This window comes from Heloderma suspectum, chromosome 5 (assembly GCF_057233095.1).
Source record: "Heloderma suspectum isolate Gila_16-S chromosome 5, 16-S_ref, whole genome shotgun sequence".
Lineage (NCBI taxonomy): Eukaryota > Metazoa > Chordata > Lepidosauria > Squamata > Helodermatidae > Heloderma > Heloderma suspectum.
Window position 1 is genome coordinate 121,892,531 of NC_139462.1, and position 27,019 is coordinate 121,919,549.

Sequence of the window (27,019 nt, forward strand, 5' to 3'; positions counted from 1 at the left end):
AGGCTACTTAGTCTGACCCCCGATATGGCTGCTACAGTAGATAAGATGGTCACCTGAATTAAATTCGCCCATGCCTGTCCATTTTAGTTCACTGATTCCCAAGATGTCGATGTTCAATCTTGCCATCTCATATTTGACCACCTCCAGCTTACCTTGATTCATTGATCTGACATTCCAGGTTCCTAAACAATATTGTTCTTTACAGCATCGGATTTTCTTTTCACCACCAGACACATCCACAGCTGAGTGTCCTTTCGGCTTTGGCCCAGCCACTTCAGTCTTTCTGGCGCTACTTGGAAATACCCTCTGCTCTTCCCCAGTAGTATTCTGGACACCTTCCGACCTGAGGGGCTCATCTTCCGGCGTCATATCTTGTGATATGTTCCATGGGGTTTTCCGCCTTGTGATACGTTCCATGGGGTTTTCTTGGCAAGAATACTGGAGTGGGTTGCCATTTCCTTCTCCAGTGGACCACATTTTGTCAGAACTCTGTGCCATGACCTGTCCGTCTTGGGTGGCCCTGCACGGCATAGCTTATGGCTTCACTGAGTTACGCAAGCCCCTTCGCCACAACAAGGCAGTGATCCATGAAGGGGATTCTTTCTCTTACTATCCTCTTAATTTATGTTCCAGAGCTGTTAAACTATTACCAGTTCTTTTCTCTACTTCCTCTATTGTTGAGATAACTTCCTTTTTGAAAATTCTTAATTCTGAGGAAAATAAACTCTGAATATGTCTATTAGTCTGTGAATATCTCCATTCGTCTGTACTGTATCTTCATCTATTACAGCTATAGATTTTTTAGATTGTCTAGTTGCCATCATATAGCTGTCAAAATAATATGTTGTATCTCCAAACTCATCTTGTATTGCTATCTCCTTAATAGCTTTCACTGTTGGGCGGTACAGAAATGTAATCAATCAATAAAAATAAATAAAATTCAAATGTTTAGGATTTGTAAGCATTATTTATACTACAACTAAGGACCCTCTCAAAACAATTCATCTATAAGTTCACACCTCTAAATTTAGTAGGAAATAGAGTTGATAAAATCCAGGCCACCCAAAATACTATCCATTATTACAAAATCCATGTACCCTTAAATGATGAATTTGTGTTTAAAATTATATGCAGGCTTCTCCAGGTGGGATTGCCTGTGACACAATCTGAGTGGAAAATACAGACCAACTCCCCTTCTCCCCATCTGCCAAGTTGAGTGAGGTGGCAGAGCCCTCACAAACACATATGGGTTAGCGCTGCAGTTTTGAGAGCAGGTGACACTTGTTCCCTGTCCCCCAACCCTTTAGCTAATGCTCTGTGCTTGCAATTATATACAGGCTTTCCTGAGTAGGGTTGCCTGTGGCACAGTCCGGGTGGAAACTGCAAACCAGTTCCTCTACTCCCCCTCCACCAAGTTGAGGGAGGCAGCAGAGCCCTCACAAACATGTATGGGTTAGTGTTGGAATCTCCAGTGATAAGATACTTTAGGAGCTGCTGACACCTGATCCCTGTCCCCAAGTCCTTTGGCAATGCTGGAATTGTTGTTCTTTCTAACTCAGGACGAGTGCAACCCATCTTATTTTTCAAGAAGAGATTTTAGCTTGCTTCACCAAGGCAAATGCAGTTCATTATCCCTGTATTGTAGGGAAGGCTCTGTGGCTGGAGAAAGAGTGGCTTATGAAACCTTGAAGTGTAATTCACGCTGAAATACTGTAGACTGGGAGTCAGGGTGAAACAGTGCTTTACAACAACATCGAAGTGCGTCAGTGGTATTATACCCCTATTGCATGTTGGAGGTTGAGCTGATACTGGGAGAATAGCATCAGTGATGTGGGGTTTTTTTAATTAGGGTAATTTGCATCAGAAAATTTTGAGTTTGCATCAGAACATTTTCAGAACTAGAGAGTGATCGAATTTACCATGTTTATTTTACTTTTATTTAGTAAACAAAACTAAAAAAAAAGTATCCTGTGTTAATTTTGTGTCCAAATTCCACAAGACCTGAAATATTTGAGGAGGAAAATTAAAATACCGTAATGTGATTTAAATATTAGATTATGTAGACGTTTTCTGGAATACTTCCAAATATTTAAAGACAATCGCATGTTCTTCATTTACATTGTTTAAATTTAAGGGGGGGAGGGGAAGCAAAGTGGTGAGAACTGTTGATACACTAATAAATTTTAGCAAGCCATGAAATAATGACAACAACTCATCTATTTCAACATTCAATTCTCTTCAGCTGAACCTGTTGGGGCACCTTCAGTTTTGCTGCCACTGCCTATTAGTTCTGTTTCCACACTGAAACATATATGTATTTCCATTACAGATATGTATTCTACTTGCTTGCTGCTAAGTATAATCACCTGAAAAATATTAATTACAGCTTTGAAACTGCCAAGCTTGCCTAATATTATATTTGAAGTTGGTATCTATTCATTGTTACTTATTAACATGAAATGGAAAATAAAGCACTAGAAAAATGTTCTGCCCCACATCACTAAATAGCGTTCATTGACCCTGCCGTCTTGCATAGTGCTGTTATCCTCATGTTGCAGGTTGAGTGGAGAAAGTAGCATATTATAATACCACAGCATAGTTTGGTTTTATTATACCTTGTTACAAGTTGGGGGAGCTGTGCTGAGAGAAACACTGTAATATAGTCCAATTTTAATATTGCAAGTTGGGGGCAGGACCAAATTCCCCCATACAAAATACTCCGCAGGTTGCAAGAATTTACTTAAATTAACTCTTCAGACCTCCTTCTTGATTGCCAAGCCAAATCCAGCACCCAATTGCAAGCAGAAACCTCATGCTCCCTGGATTTCAAGCACATGGGTTGCACTTTTCAATACAGAATAAATAAAATTTGCTGTGCAAGACCCAATTTTAAAAGCACACATTTTGCTGCTACTTTGCATGGGGGTGGGATGGGGGGTGCACCTATTGTCCAATTACAGATACAGTAAATCTTTGAATTCTCAGTTTAACTATTTAACCTCATAACCTGCACCAAATGGGTCCAAAGCACCCCAGTGGGTAACCAAGCTAATCCCAATGGACAAACATCACTTACAGACAAAAGCGTAGATTGACATCTATTCAAGGCTTTATTTTAGGGAAAATACAAAATAAAGTGGCATGGTGGTTATATGAGCGTTAGAAACTTCTCTACAATTACAGGAAAAGAGAATACAACAAAAATAGAAGATAAATCAAAAGAACTGCAATTGCCAAAGCTGGTACTATGAACTTGGCCAATAAGAAAACGTCTTGAGCTTCTAACATTGTTATGACTCCTCTTTCCAGCTTACTCCTGTTTACTACTTGTGGTTCAAAGCTAAACCAAACTAAAACTAAGTGTTAACCCTCCTGTTACCTCCTCCTGCTTCTTACTTGAATGCAAAAGCTTATGCTAAAGCATTACTAAGTTCCTCTAGGCATATGAAGAACAGAGATAGGAGTTAGAGTGAACGGAAAACCCAAGACCTGGAAATAATTCCATTTGCCACCTCTGAAGATGGGATTCCAAATCCCCTCCTCAGAAATAACCTCCAAGTCTCACCCTCAGAAAGCACTCTTAAGTTCTAAACTCAGAAATAATTCTAAGTTCTACTTTCAGAAAACACCTTAAGTTCCAAAGTCTAAGAGTCTAAAGAGGTCCATAGTTACCCAAATCCTTGGGTCTGGTGGCACGGCAGAAAGGGTGAAGCAGCAGTAGGAACCGGAGCAACAGGAACACAAGGACCACCCTGGAGCTCCCATTCCCTGTGCTTCTATACCCCTGCTCTGGTCAAAGGTGGGGCTCAAGGAGTAATGAGATGATCAGCTTTCAATAGAAATGGGGTGCACATGGTTAGAGCATTTGCCCACCAATCAGAAGCAAGGTGACTCATCTATCTCCCACAATTTCATATGATGAGGAACGTGTCTGGCACCATTACAAACAGGTTACTTTGAAATATCCCCACATATGACCCAAAGCCTACCATCTGGGCATGTTATCTTAATTGACGCATTTCTCTTTGGTATATCTTCTTTGAACTCCTGGTCATCTTTGGCCATTTTTGGTCATATCCGCCCAAACACCTCCACCTAGTTGTCGCTCGTGCTCAGGGCTACACTTCCCCGCCCAACTAGCATCAAGTAAGGACATTCTCTTATCAGCAGGTGTACACCATGAGATGTCAAAACAGTACTTTTCCTCCTCTCAGTAGGCATCTGAGCATGCTCAGTTCTGCTGTTCATCTCACTTAGACACTCTGCCAGCATGTAATGGCCTTGAGCAAGCTCTGTGAAGCCGCTTGTAAAGACAGCTGCATTTTCCCCCCCTTCCTCAGAGACAGTCCTGAAAAATCTCAGAGCCTCGAGCCTCATGTGGCGCAGAGTGGTAGGCGGCAGTATTGCAACCGAAACTTTCCCCACGACCTGAGTTCGATCCCAGCAGAAGCCGGCTCAGTTCGACTCAGGTCGACTCAGCCCTCCATCCTTCCGAGGTCGGTAAAATGAGTACCCAGCTTGCTGGGGGAAAGGTAGTCACGACTGGGGAAGGCAATGGCAAACCACCCCGCTATAGTCTGCCATGAAAATGCCAGCGTAAGCAGGCGTCCCTCTAGGGGTCAGTAATGACCCGGTGCTTGCACAGGAGGAACCTTTCCTTACCTTTCCTAGTGAAATAACATCATTTAGCATAGAATCAAACTTCACGGTCTTCTCGCCCAGGGGTCAAGAGTCTGGAACATAAAGCTGGTTATGAGTCTGGGGTCTTCTAGGGGCTCTTCTTATAGGCCTCCCCCAGATTAAATCAGCCATCTTTACTCTTTGTTAACCCTTTTAGTACCAGATTAACACTCAGATTATTTCTTTCACCCAGGGGGTGATTTATTATTATTTTTTAAGTCTATTGCAACTGTAAATTATGGTATGTCTGCCCCTATTCTTTTTTAGAAAGAGCTAGAACAGGTGGGAAGGGCATACAATTGTCACAGGGAGGAGAAAGGAGAGCATTGGAGGACACTGAAGAGAAGGAGTAGGCATAGTGCAAAAATAAGCATAATGCTTTATATCTAGTCAAAAGGGGACCACTGACATTTGGTTGCCCAAGGGCCCACAGAAACCTGGAGCTGGCCCTGCCTTGGTGGGCAATCTACACTGGGAACTGGACAGGTGGAATGTGCCCCTGTTGGTTCTTCTGGACCTCTTGGCAGCTTTTGATACCATCTGAGGTGTCTCTCTGGGGTGGGGTTTGGAGGCAGTGTTTTATGGTAGCTTCAGTCCTTCTTGGAGGGGCTATTTCAGAAGGTGGTTCTGATGGACTCTTATTCAACACCATTGGCCTATGATGTTCCTCAGGGTTCCATCTTTTCCCCATGCTATACATGAAACTGCTGGGAAAGGCTGTCTAGTATGCTGATGACACCCAACTGTATCCTTTCCATCTAAATCCAAGGAAGCTGTTCTGGTTTTAAATCAGTGTCTGATATCAGTAATGGACTAGGTGAGAGCAAGAAATTGAAGCTTAATCCAGACAAGATAGAGGTGTTCCTGATTCGTTGAAAGGCAGATCAGGGAATAGGGATTCAGCGTGTGCTGGATGGGGTTACACTCTCCTTGAAGACTCAGGTCTGAAGTTTGGGTGTATTCCTGGATTCGGACACAGCAACACATGCTTTGGTTACATCCTGTTTGGATTAGTGTAACAGGCTGTGTGGGACTGCCTTTGAAAAGTGTTCAGGAAATTTAGTTGGTCCAGAATGCTATGACCAGACTGTTGACTGGGGCCGGTAATAGGAACATGTGATTCTCTTGTTAGAACAGCTTCATTGCCTGCCATTCTGTTTCCAGGCAGAATTCAAAGTGCTGGCTATAACCAAAAAGTCCTATACAACTTGGGATCAGGCATCTGAAAGATTGCATTCTCCTACACAAGCCTGCCCAGATGTTAACGTCTTCCAGGGAGGCCCTTCTCTCAGTCCCTATACCATCAGTGGCATGTCTAGTGAGGATGTGTGGTAGGGCCTTCTTTGTGGCTGTTCCCAGGCTCTGGAACTCCCTGCTGAGGGAGGCTAAGCTGGGGTCCCTCTCTGTTGTCCTTCTGCCAGTAGGCAAAGGCATTTTTATTCAGGCAGGCCTTTGGCATATGAGCTGGCATGTTACTGAAGTTTTTTTGTTTTAAAAAAATTGGTTTGGTGCTCTTTATTTCTTGTGTTGTTGTGTTTTTACTTGTGCTTTTAATTATGTTTTTATTTTAATCTTGGTCTTATTATTGATAGCTGTGTTGAGCTACCATTTTTAGGTGGAAAGGCAGGACATTGGTAATAATAATAACAACAACAACAACAACATGGCTGAGTAAATAAAAATGGTTGTGCCTGGCACCTAAATGATAGCAGTGTTGGCACCAAGTGAACCTCTTTGGGCAGGATGTTCTGAAACTGCCAGGAAAGCCCTCTCCCTCATAGATGATGTTTTTACCTTTGAGGGAAGAAGTATATAGAGAAGGGACTTGATAAATGGTCTTAAAGAATTGACAGATTGATATGGGAGCAGGTGCTCCTTTAGATATTTGAGTCCCAAGTTGTTTAGGGTTTTAAAAGTAAGAACCAGCACCTTGAATTGGACCCAGAAATGAATAGACAGACAATGACACCCTTTTAACATTGCCATAGTCCTGAACATACTGCTCATGAACACCAATCCAGGCTCCCCACCCCTCATGATTTTTAAAGATTTTAAATCATCATCATGATCAATTATCTGGAATGCTGCAAAGCAACACATTGGGCTTTAATTCCAGAAATGCCTCTTGAGAATGTGGTATGTGTTACCAGACTTGTTTTCTTGCATTGTGGTATGTGTTTTGCATGTGCGCGTGTGTGTGTGTGTTTCTCTGAGCATCATCAGGTGCCTTCTGTGTAATGGGTATTTTGTTTTTCTTTGGGGTGGGGGTCAAATATGATATTTGGCATTTGAGGATCAGACTCCACCTCTGCCTTGTATGCAACTTCTTGAAGAAGTTACTTGTCTCGGAGCCTTATTCATTTGTCTTCTGTGAAATGAGCGTTGCAACAGAAGGTTCAGAAGATTGGTTTTGGCTTTTGGGGCTCAGACAACTTCTCTGCCTCGTACGTAGGTTCTTGGGCACATTACTTCTCTTGAAGTTTGCCTTTGGGAAATCGGTGTTTATTTAATTTATACCCCACTTTTCCCCTAAGGAATGGCACTCAAAGTGTTTCTGACTGGCCATGCCATTTTGTGAGAGCATCCACAGCATTCTCTCAAAATTCCAAATGTGCCCAACCTCCCAAGACAGACAGAATTCTGACTGGGGCAGCCCAGTTCAAAGAGACCTATTCTGTAATAATTGAAGCTCCAATCATCTTCAAGGGCAGCCCCACATATAATGCCTGGCTGCAGCAGAGAGGAAGCAGGGCTTACTCTACCAGCTCTGCCGAGAGAAGAGCTGCCTTTCAACTGGTGCCTGAGTTTGCTTCCTTCCTCTTCCGTTCCTGTCTCTTTTTCTTTTAGATTGCAAGCCTCCAGACAGGGATTCTCTAGTTTGTTATTGATCTTATGTAAGCTGCTATGGGATTCTTTTTGTGTGAAGAGCAGAATAAGAATGCTATAAATAAGTAACGTATTGCACTAATCTAATCAGGACATTATGAGAGCATAGATCAGTGAGGCCAATTGGGTCTAAAAAAGTTTTTAAAAATATATACACATTTAATTCCTATATCTTTACTTAGACTCCATAAAGAATGGGGCAAATTCTCACCAGAAATTATAAACAAGAATCCCCACCAGTCCCCAAGTAAAATCAGCATTTTACTCCAATCAGCATTTTACCAGGACTGCTAGTATATTTGTATGCATTATATAACTTAAGGTTCTTGATGGTTTTGTTGCAGTGGCACCTACTGGCATGGACTTCATAATTTGAATTGCAAATAGTAAAGTTTCTGAGTTCATATTTTGTGCCATCTACTGGCCCCATAAAATCTTTAATTCTGTATGTGTGGTGAGAATACTTAAAATTATCACATGTCCTTGAGGTGAAATAGACCCAGGCAGAAGTTATTGATTCTGTGTTTTATTAACAGCTGAAGTGCCGTCAATAGCACATGGCAATACTTATGCTACAAGTGAAAGTCTTGCTCTGAAGCCAATTGAACACTGCTTACAGCACATCATCATGCTTATCATGTGGCAGTGTGGGCTACAAAGAAGGCTTATTTCGCAGCCTCCATCGCATCCTCGAGTAGCCGCCCAGAGGAACTCTTCAGAGTTCTTCAGAGGTTGCTAACCCCAACAACAGCTCCTTTAGAGCCCTCAGAGGCCCGCAGTGATGCTTTTTCATTGCACTTCGATGATAAAATCATCCAGCTCCGAAGCAATTTAGATGCCATTGTTATGACAGATCCAAATGAGGTGTCCGGTGGCCTATCTAGCCACGTTTTGCGGGATCAATTTAAGTTAATGTGGCTTGATGACATGGACAAGGTGCTTGCAGTTATGTGACCAGCTATGTGCCCTCTCAACCCCTGTCCCTCATGGCTAATTAAGACTAGCCAGCATGGCTTGGCTGGGAGGGTCCAAAGTATGGTTAATGCCTTGTTGTGTGAAGGACTGTTGCCGGATGTTTTGAAGGAGGCACTAGTGTGACCACTCTTGAAGCCCAATCTGGACCCAAGGATCTATGAAAACGATTGCCAAGTCACAAACATGCCATTTTTCGGTAAGGTGATTGAGAGGGTTGTGGCGGAGCAACATTCTTGCATGAAAACTGATCATCTAGACCCTTTCCAGTCTGGGTTCAGGCCTGGTTTGGGTCCAAATTGGCCTTCGTTGCCCTGTTGGATGACCTTTATTGAGAGAGGGATAGAGGGAGTGCAACCTTGCTCCTCTTACTCGATCTCTCTGCAGCTTTTGATACCATCGACCGTAGTACCCTCTTAGATCGGTTTCATGGGATGGGGATCGGGGCACTGCACTTCAGTGGTTCCATTCCTACTTATGGGGTCATCTCAGAGAGTGGTGTTGGAGGAGTGCATCTCAGGGCTCCGGCACTTGTGTTATGGGGCGCCGCAGAGCACTATTTTATCCTCGATGCTATTCAACATCTATGTGAAGCTGCTGGGAGCAGTTATCCAGGGATTTGGAGTGAGTTGTCATCAGTATGCAGATGACACACAGCTCTATTTCTTTATAACATCTGAATCAGGTGTGGCCCTGCAGGCTCTGGAGCAGTGCTTGGATGTGGTCATGGGCTGGATGATGGCCAATAAACTGAGTTTGAATAGTGGCAAGACAGAAGCACTGTTGGTGGTTGGGTAACAATCTCAAGCTAACTAGTCTATAGCAGGGGTGGAGAACATCTTTCAGTCCATGGGCCAAATTCAGTGTTGGAGAAACTCCCGGAGGCAGGGCCAAAGGCAAAAGGGGTGAGCCAATTTTTTTTAAACCCTGAATATTGTAGGTTAGATCTCTTACTGTCAGTAACTAAGCCTTAGGAGAGGCATTTCAACCTTTTAGAATGGGGAAAAACTGCACCGAAGCAGAGAAACAACCAAACGATTGGTGATTGGGAGAAAGGGGAGGGGCCAGTGGCGGGGGGGATGGCCATCTGGAGAACCCAATAGGGCCAGATTGGGACCCCAGGCCTTAGATCCCACATCCCTGGGGACAACATTTGGCCATCTCCAATCTTCTGGCACTTCGCCTATTCTCCAAGAATTCTCAAAGATTACAGTCAGCAGTTCTAAAATAACTCCTTCAAGCTCCTTCAGTGCCCTGGGGTGTAATTCATCTGGCCCTGAAGACTTGCTCATTTAAAGTAGCTAGATACTCTAACCTTCTTCTTACCTAGCCTGGATTGCATGTTCCTCCGTATATCGTTTGTTCTCATTTTCCCAGGTTGAACACAATTCCATTTGCGGGAAAAGATCAAGCCAAGACAGGAGTTGAGTAGTTTTGCCTTCTCTCTGTCACCTCTTAACATTTCACCATTCACCCCTAGCAGTGATCCTTCCCCTTTGTTGTTCTCCTTCTTGCTCTGAACATAGCAAAACATCTTTTTGATGTTCTTAGTATCCCTTACAAGCCTCAGCTCATTCTTTTTTTTAGTCTCAGCTCAGCAGAGAGCTCCCTGTGCAGCCCCATTTTAGATGTCTCCCAGTTTTCTTTCTCATTGGAAAGGAATGAGAAGGAAAACTGATTGTCCCTTTAGTATTTCACTTTTCAGAACCTTTGATCCCTCTTGAGCTGTTTTCTTCAGAATTTCTAGCCATGGGATCCTACTCGTCTTCATTCTGAGCTCTTTGAGGTTGGCTTTTCTAAAGCTCAGGTTACACATCCAACTATGCATCCCTTGTTCTCTTGAATTCTAAGATGATATGGTCACTTTCATCCAAGGTTTCTTCCACTTTCACTTCATCAACCAGTTCTTCCAGGATTAAATTCAGGACAACAGACCCTCTTGTTCCTTTCTTCAACCTTATGAGAGATGAAATTGTCATCAAGGCAAGTCAACATTTATCGGATGTTCCATTCTTAGCAGAGTTAGATTTCGAGCATATGTCAGGATAGTTTAAATCCTCCATTACTGCTATGGCTTGCCTCTGTGCAAGTTTTGTGTTATGTTTCAGGAAAATATCATCCATGTATTTCGGTTAGTTTGGGTAGTCTATAGTATACTGCCACAACAATATCACTTTTGCTTCTCTCTCCTTCTATTCTTACCCAGATGCTTTCAACAGGTTTCCACTCTCAATTTCATGGATTTTCTTGCAGATGTATATATTCTTTACATATGATATGACTCGCTCTCCCTTTCTGTTGGATCTATTCTTTTTGATAAGGTACTTGCATTACTATATTCTGGTCATGAGTCTTAATTCCATCAAGTCTCTGTAATACCTATCAAATCGTACACCTCATATTAGGATTTCAACGTCATCCTGATTCTTTTTCATACACCATATGTTAGTATATAGACCCTGGAAACCATGGATGTTGCACCTTCCTAGTTTTCCTGCTGTATTTACCTGCAAATTACCAGGCACTGTCCTCGTTCCTCACACATGTTCTTGTCCCTCATACTTAACTCTGGGGTTTTCCTCCCTCCCCCAAAAGGGTTTAGTTTCAGGTTCTCTTGAACAGGCTTGTGAGGCTCCTGCCAAACCACTCCTTCCTAGTCTTGTTAGGTGCACCCCATTACCTGCCAGGAGTCAGTGTTTCATATTTGTAGGATCCAAGAAGCCAAGCCTTTCCTGACAACATGATCTATGTAGCGAGCGGTTCAGTTTCAGTATCTATCTTTCCCATCCAATGCCCCGACCTTCAGCAGGAGGAAGTGATGAAAATACCAGTTGTGCCTGCAAGTCCTTCATTTTCCTACCAAGAGAGTCATAGTCTTTGGAGATCCATTCAAGATTTCTTTTGGCTCATTATCATGGCGATCACTCGTGACCAAGTAAAATTGTCTTCCAAAGAAAGAGTCTATATAGATAACTCTTTAAAAGGATTAGACAGATTCATAGAAGATAGGTCAATCAACATATTAATCTCTAGCAGTGGCTTTGCAGGTGGCTGTAAAGGCCGATTCTGGATCTACACAGCCTCCCACAGTGAGGACGTAGGTTTCCAGGTGGAAGGCGGTCACAGTGAGGGTTCGCTTGATGTGCCTTCCGCTGAGCTCGTTTTTCCCTTTCGTCTGTACTTGTGCTTCTTCAAAGTCCATAGCACCTTTAATATAGGCTGACCTCCAGTTGGAATGCTCATGAGTTAGAGCTTCCCAGTTCTCAATGCTTATGTTACATTTTTTTAGATTAGCTTTAAGAACATCTTTAAATCTCTTTTGCTGTCCACCAATATTCCGTTTTCCATTCATAATTTGGGAATAGAGTAACTGCTTTGGAAGACGATAATCAGGCATTCGAACAACATGGCCAATCCAGCGAAGTTGATGTTGGAGAATCATTGTTTCAACGCTGGTGGTCTTTGCTTCTTCCAGTACACTCACATTAGTCTGTCTGTCTTCCCAAGTAATTTGCAGAATTTTTCGGAGGCAGCGTTGGTGGAATTTTTCGAGAAGCTGGGAGTGGCGTTTATAGATGGTCCATGTTTCACAGGTGTACAGTAAGGTCGGTAGTACAATGGCTTTGTAAACAAGCATTTTGGTCTCCCTGCGAATGTCCCAATCGTCGAACACTCTACGCTTCATTCGGGAGAATGCTACAGTCGCAGAGCTCAGGCGATGCTGAATTTCAGCGTCGATGTCGGCTTTTGTGGAGAGATGGCTGCCAAGATAAGAAAAGTGATCGACATTTTCCAGCATCACTCCGTTAAGCTGGATTGATGGCCCTACAGAGGGATTGGTTTGTGCTTGCTGGTAAAGCACTTGGGTTTTTTTATGTTAAGCGAGAGGCCAAGATTTTCATATGCTTCTGCAAAGATGTTTAGGATAGTTTGGAGATTTTCCTCTGAATGTGTGCAGATTACGTTATCATCAGCATATTGAAGTTCTATGACAGAGGATGTAATTACCTTACTTTTTGCTTTCAGCCTACTGAGATTAAAACGTTTTTTATCTGTTTGATATATGATTTCTGCACCAGTGGGAAGTTTCCCTTCAACAAAGTGTAGAATCAGAGCGATGAAGATAGCAAATAAGGTTGGAGCAATGACACACCCCTGTTTAACACCTGATCCCACTTTGAATGGATCACTTTGAGATCTTTCCAAGATTGTTGCCGTCACAGAGGAGCCGCAAGATGTTCACAAATCTATTAGGGCATCCGGTTTTCAGAAGGATGGTCCAGAGAGCAGTACGATTTACAGTGTCGAGGGCCTTTTGGCTATAATTCATTCCCACATAGATGAGCAGGAGTGGGCAGCAGCCAGTGGGTTTGATGACTCTCAGCAACCTTTCCATGACATTTTGAATACATTATCCAAGAAGGCAACACACCTCCAAACATAATATACTATGTCTGCACACAACTGTCTCTGTCCCTCTCTGTAGGGTGTCTCTGACCACCACCATGTGTATCCTCTTTCTCGGCTTGGTAGTTGAATTCCTCCCATCCATAGGAATCTGAGTTTAATCTTCAATGTTCTGTGGAGCATGGGGTGATGTTTCTTGCTCAGATGGCCCAGGGTCTCCTATGGGTAGAGCCTGGTATTGGTTCTGTATTTCCATTGGCACAGAATTTGTCCTGATTCTCCTAGTCATATGTGCCACACACCTGTCTCTTGCCTTTTGTTTTCTTCCTCTTCCTTGGAAACCTCTTTCTGGTGTCCTTTTAGGAATGCATCTTACCTCTCATCTAAAAACCTTTCATCCTCCCTGATAAACTGGAGTGTAGACAGCCACACCTCAAATCCCTTCAGCTTATCTTCCACTAGAATTACTAGTTTGCACGTATTGCAGTGTAGCTCATGTTGTCGTCAGGCAGCAAGACAAACATGGCACATACCCTGCTGGTCACCACAGCAGCTTCCTCAGTGGCCTTGGCGCTAGGATTTCTAGATGAATCTTCCATCTCCTTGGGATCCCTCTCAACCTTCCCCACTGAACTCCCATGCACCCCCATCCCCGGTTGGTTAACTCTGGCACTCACTCCAGCAGAGAACCTTCCTACAGATCTCACCTGCTCTTATTACCAAATTACGGGATTTGGCTCCACTCACAAGCTTTTCATAGCTAGCTGAGTCAGGTGACCCACAGCCAAAGCTCCACCCTTAAGCCATAGCTCCACCCTTAAGCCTCAGGCAACAGCAGGGGAAAATATTTATTTATTTATTATGTTTCTATACTGCCCATTAGTTGAAGGTGATTTACAAGACAAAGCTTAAAGCCATAAAATACAATAACATACTGAAACATAATTTGTTGTTGTTCAGTCGTGTCCGACTCTTTGTGACCCCATGGACCATAGCACGCCAGGCCTTCCTGTCCTCCGCTCTCTCCCGGAGCATGCTCAAGTTCATATTCATTGCATCGGTGATGCTATCTAGCCATCTCATCCTCTGCTGTCCCCTTCTCCTTTTGCCTCAGTCTTTCCCAGCATCAGGGTCTTTTCCAGTGAGTTTTCTCTTCGCATTAGGTGGCCAAAATATATGAGCTTCAGCTTCAGTATCTGTCCTTCCAATGAGCAGTCAGGGTTGATTTCCTTTAGGATGGACTGATTGTACCTCCTTGCAGTCCAGGGGACTCGTAAGAGTCTTCTTCAGCACCACAGTTCGAAGGCATCAATTCTTCGGCACTCAGCCTTCCTTATAGTCCAGCTCTCACAGCCATACGTTGCTACTGGGAAAACCATAGCTTTGATTATACGAACCTTGGTTGGCAAGGTGATGTCTCTGCTTCTTACTATGCTGTCTAGGTTTGCCATAGCTTTCCTCCCAAGGAGCAAGCGTCTTTTAATTTCATGGCTACAGTCACCGTCTGCGGTGATCTTGGAGCCCAAGAAAATAAAATCTGTCACTGCTTCCATTTCTTCCCCTTCTATATGCCAGGAAGTGATAGGGCCAGATGCCATGATCTTAGTTTTGTTAATGTTGAGTTTCAAACCAGCTTTTGCACTCTCCACTTTCACCCTCAACAAGAGGCTCTTTAGATCCTCTTCGCTTTCTGCCGTTAGGGTGGTATCATCTGCGTATCTGAGGTTGTTGATAATTCTCCCGGCAATCTTAATTCCAACCTGTGAGTCATCCAAGCCGGCGTTTCTCATGATGTACTCTGCATATAAGTTAAATAAGCAGGGTGACAATATGCAGCCTTGTCGTACTCCTTTCCCAATTTTGAACCAATCGGTTGTTCCATGTCCGGTTCTTACTGTTGCATCTTGGCCCTCGTACAGGTTTCTCAGGAGACAGGTAAGGTGGTCTGGTACTCCCATCTCTTTAAGAATTTGCCAGAGTTTGTTGCGATCCACACAATCAAAGGCTTTAGCGTAGTCAATGAAGCAGAAATAGACGTTTTTCTGGAATTCTCTTGCTTTCTCCATAATCCAGTGAAAGTTGGCGATTTGATCTCTAGTTCCTCTGCCTCTTCGAAACCCAGCTTGTACTTCCGGTAGTTCTCGGTTCGCATACTGCTGAAGCCTAGCTTGTAGGATTTTGAGCATCACCTTGCTGGCATGTGAAATGAGCACAATTGTACGGTAGTTTGAACACTCTTTGGCGTTGCCCTTGTTTGGAATTGGAATGTAAACTGACCTTTTCCAGTCTTGTGGCCACTGTTGAGTGTTCCAAATTTGTTGGCATATTGAGTGCAGCAAAGAAAAAAAAACTCCAAACAAAGAGAGAGAAAAAAGCACCAAGCAGAGAGAGAGACAAAGGCCCCAAACTTAATACTAGCAGCCTTAAGTAAAGAGAAGGCCCTGAACATAATAACAGCAGCCCTAAGTAAAGAGAAGGCATAACCTAAGCAGGGAAGGAAAAAAACATGAAACAAACCACAAACTCGCCCACAAATCCACTCCTCTCTTTGCCTCTTATATTAGTTCCTCTCTGTTTTGCTCACCTTGTTCATTTGCTCTGGTCACTCACTGCCAGGAAACTGAGAGCCTTCCTACAGGACTGACCTATTCTAATTACCCAGCTGTGGGATTAGAATATTTCTTTGCCTTTAATCATAAAAAATTAAGAATATATGAAATAGAGAACTTATATATTTTTTAACCTATTATCCAAATAACATGTACCTAGTTCATTCCTGGTATACTTTCAATGTTATTTCTTTACTGTCTCTTGATGAAGAGCTAATTGTTTGAAAAGCGTTGGGATTAAGGTTTATTGTATTTGGATCACTAAGGATGCAATCCTACATGGATACACGGCAGCCTCCAAATTTGGAGGCTGCTGCGTATCCAACGCAGGGTGGGAGGACAGCAGAAGTGATCTTCGCCTCCCTGCTCCAGCTGCCCTGCATTTCTGCTAGATGGGCGATTTCACCCATCTAGCAGCAGCACCTCAGAGGGGAGGGAAGGAAGCTGGGGCAATTATGGGAGTAGTCTCCTCTCCTTCCCACCCTGGGGCAGTCTCTTCCCCTCCCCATCCCCGGGAATGCCCCCTTTTCTCTGTCTCTGCACTCCATTTTCCAAATGTGGAGAGGTAGCCTTCGCGGTTCTCTCTGCGTTGGCCATGAGGGGAAGGGGGCAGGAAGCGTAGAGGTCGGAACCAGGAAACTGAACTATCCCATGCCCCCCCCCCAGGCTCTGTCTGGGGGGCACAGGGTTGCTCCCTAAATTACTTTCCTGCAGCTGCTGGGTCTTTTTTCATTTTATTGGAAGAATAATCAAGTTTTAAAAACAATGAAAAGAGATCTAATTTCATTTAACTTAGATTAAAAATATTGGGTTATATCCAGTGGTGTCCGTCCATGGAAACCACTGATGGAACAGATTCCTCCTCCCCTACAGCCCCACACACGCACCTCAGATCTGCTCCAGAGGGTTGGGGGACCCTCTGGATCTGATTTGGGGGTGGGGGGGTACATGAGAGGAGAGCAAGGGGAAGCCCCGTTGAGGGAGCAGGTGTCACTCACGTGACATTGGATGTAGCCTATTGTAGTAATAATAATAGTAATAGTGATCAATTGAAGGGAAAGTAGCAGAATTTCACAATTGAAAAATGCAGGGAAGGTAACAGAATGTATTGAATAGCTATCAAAAACTTCCAACAGAAGCTATTTGTTTTCATCAAGAAAGACAAAGGCAATATTTTTTTTTCATTTTACTGTTTTCCAAATATCATGGGTCAGATTCTGCCAGTTAAGAATCTTTACATCCTATTGAATTCAAAGGAAGAAGTAAGCATTATTTCTCCTAGTGCAATAATTGCAGTTAAGTTAAAAAGTGCTTAACTTGGCAGCAATGTGTCCCATGTCTTTTGCATAAAATTAAGCTTTATTCAAAGTTTTGGTTTCAACTTTTCAGAGAAATCCATTCTAATATTATATTTTTATTTCCAGTTGTGTGGGCACTACATTTATTTATAACATTGCACTTCAAATTTATGCAGTTTCTGTTTTCTTTTTAAACTGAAAACACTGTTAAGACAAATAACTGTCTTGATACTGATGCTCAGCATTTTTGTGAAACTGATGCTTGTAAAGGTTTTGTTCAATCTTATATAAAATATTAATGTGATTGCCTCTCAGATTTTCAACTTGATGAAGTTTGACAGCTACACGCGTTTTCTGAAATCTCCACTTTACCAAGAATGTATTTTGGCAGAAGTCGAAGGCCGTTCTGTCCCTGATCCACAATATGCTCCCAGTAGCCCTACTTCTAAGCACAGTTTTGGTTCTGAGTGGTCCAATATTTCAACATCAAAAAAGGTGTTTCTTTCTTATATGACCAATCATTTACAATCTTAATACATAATTGTAGTTGAGCATCTTTTGTTTGTTGATCACTTGAATATATAGACAAATATAATCATATTTGTTTATATTGCCTAATGCAGGAGTGGGCAGGCTTCAGGCTTGGGGGATCTACTTGGTTATGTGTGTTTTTTTACTACATGCCTGAGATCCAAGAACTGGAGCCAAGTGTTTTGATAGTGATTCAATAAAGTAGAGATACACTTAGAATTAAAGAAGGGTAAAGGGTACCTCTGAGTACATGCTTAGCTCAGAAATCTGTTTCAGCACCAGAACTGAGCTCTCAGCCTTTTCACACACTAATACATGTCTCCCCCTCCCCCAACTTTTCTTCATTTCAGCAGCCTAACTGAGAGAGAGAGAGAGCCTTTAAGTTGTTGCCATTGTTAAACAGTAGGAAGTCAGAAACCCTTCTTGATGTACTGCCTAGAGATGTACCATTAGATCCCAATCTACCTTTTGCCTATCCCTGGCCTAATGCTGACTTTAAGGCCCAATCCAGATGTAATGGGAAATCATGGTTTCCCACTACATGAATGAGCCATAGTGAGCCTTAAGCTTGTGCACTCCCCTGTTTTTTCATACACCAGAGGAGGAGATCAAAAGCATCCATTTCCACTTAAAAACAACACCAGAGTTCCCTGTGATGTCCAAACATAAAGACAGGTGTTTGTTTAAACTATGGTTACTATGAACAACCCAGTTCCCTGAGTTCAGACATCACAAGGAACTCTGGTTCATTTAAAAGCAAAAGTGGATGCTTCTGCTCCCATCCTCTAGTCTAGTGTGTGTGAGACAGAGGAGAGGGCAGTGCATGAGCTTGTGGTAAAAGACAAAGGGAAAACAGGTGAGGAAGAGGTTCTCCTTAGCTAGTTCACATCTGAATAGCATCTAATCAATTACAGACTTACACAGTATAAGTGTTTAGTTTGTTAGAAATAAAATATGTCACTTAAAAATGCATTCACCAAAGAAATTTCTTGGTGCTCGCAGTCAGTGGGTCACTGCTTGTTTTTGGAGACATTATTAGATGCCGGCTAAAGTGCAAATGGCATAAGACTCGAAGCGAAGGTGACCGAGCATGCTCTAGAGCACAGAATCGTGCCTATTGCATGGCGGTGCGGGCAGCAAAGAAGGCTTATTTTGCTGCCTCTATTGCATCCTCGAGTAGCCATCCAGTGGAACTCTTCCAGGTAGTCCGGGGGTTGTTAACACCCTTCCTAGCAAATGGGGCCCTGGCCCCGTCAAGGATCCACTGTGACCTTTTTGCATTGCACTTTGAGGAGAAAATCGCTTGTCTCTGGAGCGAACTTGATGCTGTTGTTATCACTGTTCCAGTTGAGGTGTCTGATGCCACCATCTGCCCAATTTTGTGGGATCAGTTCCAGTTCCTGCAGCCTGATGATGTGGTCAAGGTGCTTGCAGCAATGAGACCACATGCCCTCTTGATACCTGCCCCTCTTGGCTAATAAAAGCTAGCCAATACCTTAAACCTGGCCTGGTAGTGAATAGGCAGCCAGTGCAGTTCCCCCAGCAAAGGAGTTACATGTTAAAAAGGGGCAGCTCCCGGCAACAGCTGAGCTGCTGCCTTCTGCACTAGCTCCAGCTTCCAGACCAACCTCAAGGGCAGCCCCACATACAGCACATTGCAGTAATCCAGTCTTGAGGTTACTAATGCCTGCATTGCTATGGCCAAGCTATCCCTGTCCAGGAGAGGCCATAGCTGGCGAACCAGCTGAAGCTGGTAAAAGGCACTTTGAGCCATCACAGTCACTTGGGCCTCCAGCAACAATGATGGATCTAGGAGTACCCCCAGACTACGAACCTGATCAGGAGTGCCTCCTTCTTTACCAACCTTCCAGGTCACTAAGGTCATCAGAGGGCATGTCCCTGGTGGTTGCACATGGACCCATGGCCTGGCTGGAGTCCACCAGGAAAAGAGCCATCATTGTGGTGGCTCCCTTCCTGTGGAACTCTCTGCCTTTGGAGGTTAGACAGGCACCAACATTGTGTTGCTTTCCACACCTCCTGCAGACATTGTTGTTTCGAGAGGCCTTCCTTGTGTGACCAGCCACAGTTTATTAAATTCAGAATTGGTATCTTTTCAAATGTTTTAATGGTTTTAATATGGTGTTTTATTATTTTATCTTGTTGTTCACTGCTTCAAAATCTGTGGTGTGGAGCAGTATATAAATATTGTAAATAAATAAATAATAGATAGATAGATAGATAGATAGAAATAAATAAATAAATAAACATGCTATTTCTTGTTTTCAATCTGCACTACTTTTCCTAAAATACATACCATAGTCATTTGTAGTATTGAAAATTAGTTGTGAATAGGATTATAAGCAATAACAAATACCAGAAAGTTTAAGTGCTACTCTGGATAAATTAACATGAGGTTTCCAGCTATTTTAAATATATCTATATATTTTGGTGGTAGTTGAGTGGAAAATCCAAGTCTGGGAGATCCTTAAATGAAGAATCTGGGGATGAAGACTCTGAGAAAAAGAAAAAGGGGACCTTTTTTTCCTGGTCTAGAAGCAAGAGTTTGGGGAGGTCACAGAAGAAAAAGGAGAATGGTGATTGTCCCAAAGGTGAGTTTTAAAATACAAACACTGACATACGTGTTTGTATATCATCCACTGTAGTAATGGGGGGGGGGGGGTTTGAATCTCTCTAAAACATCTGTCATAGCCATGTTAGAAGCTTCTTGTTTATAGGCCTGTATTGTTGAGAGTCACAACTGCTCAATTTTCAAACATAAAATTCTAAACTCTGTATAAAATCTGAAACACATTTAGTGGACTGCAATGGAGAGAACATTATGTTTTCTCCAGATCTTAAAGCATGATTAGGTACCTCTAGAGTGAACAAACTCTAGAGATGGTATGCATTGAGCATATATGTGAAAGTTCTGGTACACCAATGTAACATTTTCTAGTAAGATCACGTTACTATATTTTTAATTAGTTGGCACTATCTTTGACTTAAGGTTTCTCTACAGATTCTACCAATGGATTGTCCTACAGACATGAATCTCAAGACTCATTGTCATCAGCTGCAAGTCTTGAAATGGTAAGGCTTTCATTTTTGGACCAAAAAGATTACGAGTGCATACAGGTGAATAGAGTATATCTGAATAACATCAACTGTACTCCCTATGTGTAAGTCAAAAGTTGTGTAAGTTTGCTTGAAACCTTTGCTGTATTAAACTAAGGAGTATTCCAAAAATGAGTGACAAAAATACAGCTTGATAGGCACACATCCAATTGACAGACAAAGTATAGGTTGTCTTCTTTGTTTGCTGTGTATTACTCCAATGTAAAATAAACTGTCAAGTAACAAGAATCCATAAGAATAAAAGAGGATGTCTGCCGGTCTGTCAGCACCATAGCGCCAAGACAGTGAAACCTAGACTCCTGAAACTGGACATGCATACTAAGGGGACCCTAGGGGTGTTCCTCTCAGGGTTATTTTGTTTTTGAGACAGATTAATTAATTTTAATTCATTTAAATGTGTCCATGTGATTGAAGGCTGTAGTAACATATTCAGTCACTAGGAGCAGACTTTGCTAACCAATACATAGCTTTGCAGTCAATTCAGCTTTGCAGTCAATTCAGTCAATGCAGTCTTGGCATTGCCTGTCTTTGGAATTGGAATGTAAACTGACATTTTCCAGTCTTGTGGCCACTGTTGAGTGTTCCAGATTTGTTGGCATATTGAGTGCAGCACTTTAACAGCATCATCTTTTAGGATCTTAAATAGATCAGCTGGAATACTGTCATCTCCGCTAGCTTTGTTGTTAGTAGTGCTTCCTAAGGCCCGCTTGACTTCACTCTCTAGGAATAAACTTCACTCAAGTTCGGTGACCGCACTATCATGGCTATCAGGGACATTAAGATCTTTCCTGTATAGTTCTTCTGTGTATTCTTTCCACCTCTTCTTAATCTCATCTGCTTCTGTTAGGTCCCTGCCTTCTTTGTCCTTTATCATGCCCGTCTTTGCACAAAACGTTCCCTTGAAATCTCCGATTTTCTTGAAAAGATCTCTAGTCTTCCCATTCTATTGTTTTCCTCGATTTCTTTTCATTGTTCATTTAAGAAGGCCTTCTTGTCTCTCCTTGCTATTCTCTGGAACTCAGCATTCAGTTGGATATATCTTCCCCTTTCTCCCTTGCTTTTCGCTTCCCTTCTTTCCTCAGCTACTTGTAAAGCCTCATCAGACAGCCACTTTGCTTTCTTGCATTTCTTTTTCTTTGGGATGGATTGAGTTGCTGCCTCCTGAACAATGTTACGGACCTCCGTCCATAGTTCCTCAGGCACTCTGTCTATCAGGTCTAATCCCTGAAATCTATTCCTCACCTCCACTGTATATTCATAAGGAATATGATTTAGGTCACACCTGAATGGTTTAGTGGTTTTTCCTACATTCTTCAATTTAAGCCGCATTTTTGCAATACGAAGCTCATGATCTGAGCCACAGTCAGCTCCAGCTCTTGTTTTTACTGACTGTATAGAGCTTCTCCATCTTTGGCTGCAAAGGACATAATCAATCTGATTTCGATATTGACCATCTGGTGATGTCCATGTGTAGAGTCGCCTCTTGTGCTGTTGGAAAAGAGTGTTTGCTATGATCAGCGTGTTCTCTTGGCAAAACTCTATTAGCCTTTGTCCTGCTTCATTTTGTACACCAAGGGCTTGCTTGCCTGTTATCCCGGTGATTTCTTGACTTCCTACTTTAGCATTCCAATCCCCTATGATGAAGAGGACATCTTTTTTTGGTGTTAGTTCTAGAAGGTGTTGTAGGTCTTCATAGAACCGATCCACCTCAGCTTCTTCGGCCTCAGTGGTTGGGGCATAGACTTGAATTACTGTGATGTTGAATGGTTTGCCTTGGATTCGTACTGAGATCATTCTATCGTTTTTTAGATTGTACCCCAGTACTGCTTTTCCCACCCTTTTGTTGACTATGAGTGCTACTCCATTTCTTCTAAGGGATTCTTGCCCACAGTAGTAGATATAATGGTCACCTGAATTAAAATTGCCCATGCTTGTCCATTTTAGTTCGCTGATTCCCAAGATGTCCATGTTCAATCTTGCCATGTTTGACCACCTCCAGCATACCTTGATTCATTGATCGTACATTCCAGGTTCCTAAACAATATTGTTCTTTACAGCATCGGATTTTCTTTTCACCACCAGACACATCCACAGCTGAGTGTCCTTTCGGCTTTGGCCCAGCCACTTCACTCTTTCTGGCACTACTTGGAAATACCCTCTGTTCTTCCCCAGTAGTATATTGGACACCTTCCGACCTGAGGGGCTCCTCTTCTGGCGTCATATCTTTTAGCCTTGTGATACGTTCCATGGGGTTTTCTTGGCAAGAACACTGGAGTGGGTTCCCATTTCCTTCTCCAGTGGACTACATTTTGTCAGAACTCTCCACCATGTCTGTCTTGGGCAGCCCTGCACGGCATAGCTTATGGCTTCACTGAGTTATGCAGGCCCCTTCGCCACAACAAGGCAGTGATTAATGAAGGGGGAAAAGGGTTTATTTAGAAAGAGAAATGACAATCAAGCACATTGGGCCTGACCCAATCAAAGTTAAGCACTTTGAAGCCCCATTGATTTCCATGGCAGAATATGCTTAACTGTAATTTAATTCAGTGGGATTTATAAGTGCTTATCTTTGAATGGATCACCTGGTCCTTTTTTTTTTAAACTGGAGACGCTATTGATTGTACTGGAACCTACTGTATACAAAGCAGGTGCTCTACCTGCTTTGATATGCATTGTAGCTGAAGAATGTATGCAATAGTAAGAATCATGTTACACAGAATCATGTTACATAGAAGTATGCTGTAGTAAGAATCATGTTACAGCTTTATTAGTAAGAGTTTCTGGACTATCACCTTTGACATTTGCAATAGTACTTTGCATTTCATTTAAACAAGAGGTGATGTTGCTTGTTTGGTACTGAGATCCAACAGAAATATCGAATTGGCTAGAATGAATGGCTAATTTGCATATTAGTAACAAAGTAGTTGTTTTGCTTATCATTTTCACTAGTCAGAGGACGTATTGTTCCACAAAATATTTTTCTTCTTAATTAGAAGTAAGGACCAAACTAGACATTATGCTAAATCTGTAACTAGAAAGCATGTCAAGTTTATTATTATATATGTTAAGGGCTATCAGGAAAAAAAAATATTCTACCATGTTAAGTGGTATTCAGAGGGGAGAGTTGTTCTAACCTTATAAAATTAAAACTGTTCAATCAATCTTTCTGAAATGTACAGGTGTAAGAAGTGCAGATTTTACATACCCGTAAAAATGTAGGATGATTGGTGAAATATTGAGGGAGAAAAAGCAGTTTAGAGAGCAATCTTGGTTTCTGGGCTCAGAGACAGGGCTCAGAGACAGGAAACGGCACTCCCCACCCTCTTCCCCTTGTAGCCGGCACAGAGAGAACCGTGCCAGCTACTTCTCCGCGCATATAACATGGAGCACGGAGATGGGGAGAAGGGGAAGGAGACCGGGAAGGGGAGGGGAGGAGACCGGGGCAGCATTCCTACAATCTTTCCTATGGCTGCCCCAGCCTCCTTCCCCCCCACACTCCCCAAAGCCTCTGCTAGATGGGTGAAATCACCCATCTAGCTAAAATGAACAGAGGCACGCATGGGGTGCCTCCCTTTCTGCATAGGATACTCATAGGCTGCCATAGGATGGTGCCCTTAAAGACAAAAAGCAAAAAAACTTTGAGAATTTGTATTGGCACCCATTTTTGCCCACAATTTCTGGAGAAACAATGGGCTTTTTATTTAAAACATTGATGGTTCCCTATTCCTCTTGTATTGGAGTCAGTGAAATATTTTTTTTTCAAAATTCATTTTTTTAAATAATCTTTTTAACATATAATGAAAGCCAATGGGACTAACTGTAAGCCTGCGCAGACTCAGAAGCCTCCCTTGCACCTATCACCTGTTGATTTAGAATGTTGAGAGGGAACGGGGGAAATATGCAGCATTTGTAAGCCTTGTTTTCATTGCAGTGACAATTTTATTTTTCCTATCATGCCATGTTTTCTGGTATTTTGGGGGGAATCAAAATGGCTACCACCATAAAAAAAAAATGGCTGCCCCATTTGCCAGGGATATCTGCTGGGACAACTCCCTACAGGGAAGTTTAGTGGGTATGCACTGAGCAAGGAACGGGCAGAAGCTCTTTTTGAAAAGTAGACTGGGGCATTTTAAAGTAAGTAAATGCTTTGAAGAATTGTGTGTTTGCATCTTTCTGCATGTATAGTTCTACGTATTGCAAGTGATTTTACTTCTGGTTTGAGTTTTGTTTCACTCCTTTCCCTGCAAATTATCTTTAAATGAATTAACTTTGCAAAGATGTGTTACTGAATATCAGCTATTTAGGTTTAAAAGCCTCATGATGTAATTTTGGGAGGTGGGTCATAGATTAACAGTGCACTCCTAAGCATGTCTTTCCAGAATTTCTATTACACTCCCAGTTAAGTAGATACAGGACTGCAGCATTATTCCCCAGCCAAGAAACATGTTGGGTTAGGAAAAAATGGGGGGTGGGGTGAGAAATAGGATATTTGGGGGAGTTGGGACGGATATTAAATACACTTCTAAACTTTTTAAAGAATTTACATTTGGGGGGAGTTTAAGGTTAGTGTCCCTCCAATGTTCTTTATGTAATTGATGGCTGGGGAGGAGAAAAGAGAGAACTACTTTGTAGTGGGGAGTGGGGTGGGGATATTTAATAGCTCTATGAATTGTTCGAACACAACAGGGCAGGAAGAAAGAGGGGGGGAAATCTACATAGGGGGAGGAGAGACAACATTCATTTTTCTCTTGAAAAGGTCCAAACCTACTCTGTGTTCAGAGCCAGTGTATCTCTGGTCATAAGAGTGAGGAAGGGGAAAATAGAATGTGTGTATGTGTTTGTATGTACAAGAAAAAAGGGAGACAAATCTTTTTTTCCTGAAAATTAGAGCTTCTCACAAAGATTCAACAGTATGTTATTTAAAAGCAACAACAGATGTTTTTAAAGGCATCTCATGCCTTTCTTTCTTTTGTGGGGGGTGGGGTGAAGCCTTAGAGTAAGGTTGCAGTCTGTATGTACTGCAGTCTGTATATACTGGAATGTGTTGGTTTAAGGTGTGGGGAAGGGGAGTTTTGAGAAATACGTGTGTGTGTGTGGCATTACTTTATCTTTAAACATTCCCCCTTTAAAAGAAAGAGAAACATTGTGACAAGACATGCTATGTCCATCTCCTTTGGGGTGGGGGATAGTTAATACCAAAATTCTTTAATTAATCAAGATTTGGGGAGAAGATAAGAAAGAAATATCTAACTTTGGGGTGGATGGATTGGATATGAAATACTTCTCCATTTGTTTTTAAACAGGGGAAGGAGGAGAGAGAGAAAATGGGAGGGGAGCAACGTTCAATTTTCTCTGGAAAAAGTCCAAGAGATAGAACCTTCATGTTCAGAGGCAGTATACCCCTGATTGCAAAAGAGGGAAAGGGATAGAAGAAGAGTGTGTGCGTGCATGAGTAAGAGACTGAGAGAGCTTTAAATAAAATAGAACTTGCAATGACCCCAGAATTGTTATTGAACAATAGCCGGGGGGGGGGGGGATTACATTTTATAAAGCACCTTTAGAAATTTTATCACTCCCGTCCTCGAGGCGGGACAGAGAGAAATAGCAGTAGTGTGGAATGCTACTTACTTCCCAGATTCCACAAAGTTTTATACCCATGCAGGGCATTTAATTTTTACTTAAGTCTTACATCTTTATTTTTCTATTGAATATCTGTTTTAGCCAGACTAACAGTGCAATCCTATATGCATGTTGCCTCAGGAATAAAGTCCCAAGTTTCTTTTCCACAGGTCACCTGTGTGACTTTATGTCCCCATCCATTTTATATTTATATGGACAGAGTCTGAGAATGCAGCCACAGAACAAAGGGAGCACAGGCAGCTGACTTGAAGAAGTCAGTTAGCAGCCCATCATGCACTAGTCTTCTCTCATGAAGAGTAGTAGAATGCAAATATTTGGTTGCATGGATTGCCTAGCCATGACAGCTAAATGGAACTTCCATGTTCAGAGGCAGTATATCTAAAAATATGGGATGATGGGGGATAGCACTGGTTAATTTGTGGTGAGTTAAGCACTAGGACCTGGTGAGGAAAAAAAAAAGTTATTGTGCAGAAAATGACTGCTGCTGCCTGGGAGTCCTTTGCATATGTGGTGCTGCTTTGGGACCCTGAGAGGAAGAATCGGCATTGGACATTGTTGTGAGAAACACAGCAAGTTGGGGATTATAACTTCGCTTGTCCCCAACAATGCCTATCAGCTAATGTTGAGAGAAGCAGCTTGCCTTGCCCATGCTAAACCGGGATTTACTTAAATAGGAGAGACCTGTACCCACGTACTGCAAACTGCTTTCCTTAAAATCAGCTGAAAGGTGTTGGGGGAAGCACACTGGCTTAGAATCCCCCCCCCCTTTTCCACAGTAATGCCCAGAGGTGATTCCCACTTGAAGACTCCTGGTTCCTCCACACACATATAATAAAATGACAACTTATAGTGTGCCTTCCA

The 27,019-nt window shown here is 42.5% G+C and overlaps 1 protein-coding gene across 1 annotated transcript in view; it reads left to right on the forward strand.

Annotated features, from left to right (window-relative positions):
* RGS12 (regulator of G protein signaling 12) overlaps positions 1-27,019 on the forward strand; it is a 215,710-nt gene that overhangs the window by 108,221 nt on the left and 80,470 nt on the right. The window contains exons 8-10 of the mRNA XM_084859884.1: positions 17,168-17,347; positions 19,839-19,992; positions 20,403-20,473. Coding sequence (XP_084716010.1) covers positions 17,168-17,347; positions 19,839-19,992; positions 20,403-20,473 — 405 coding nt within the window. The remainder of the gene's footprint in view (positions 1-17,167; positions 17,348-19,838; positions 19,993-20,402; positions 20,474-27,019) is intronic.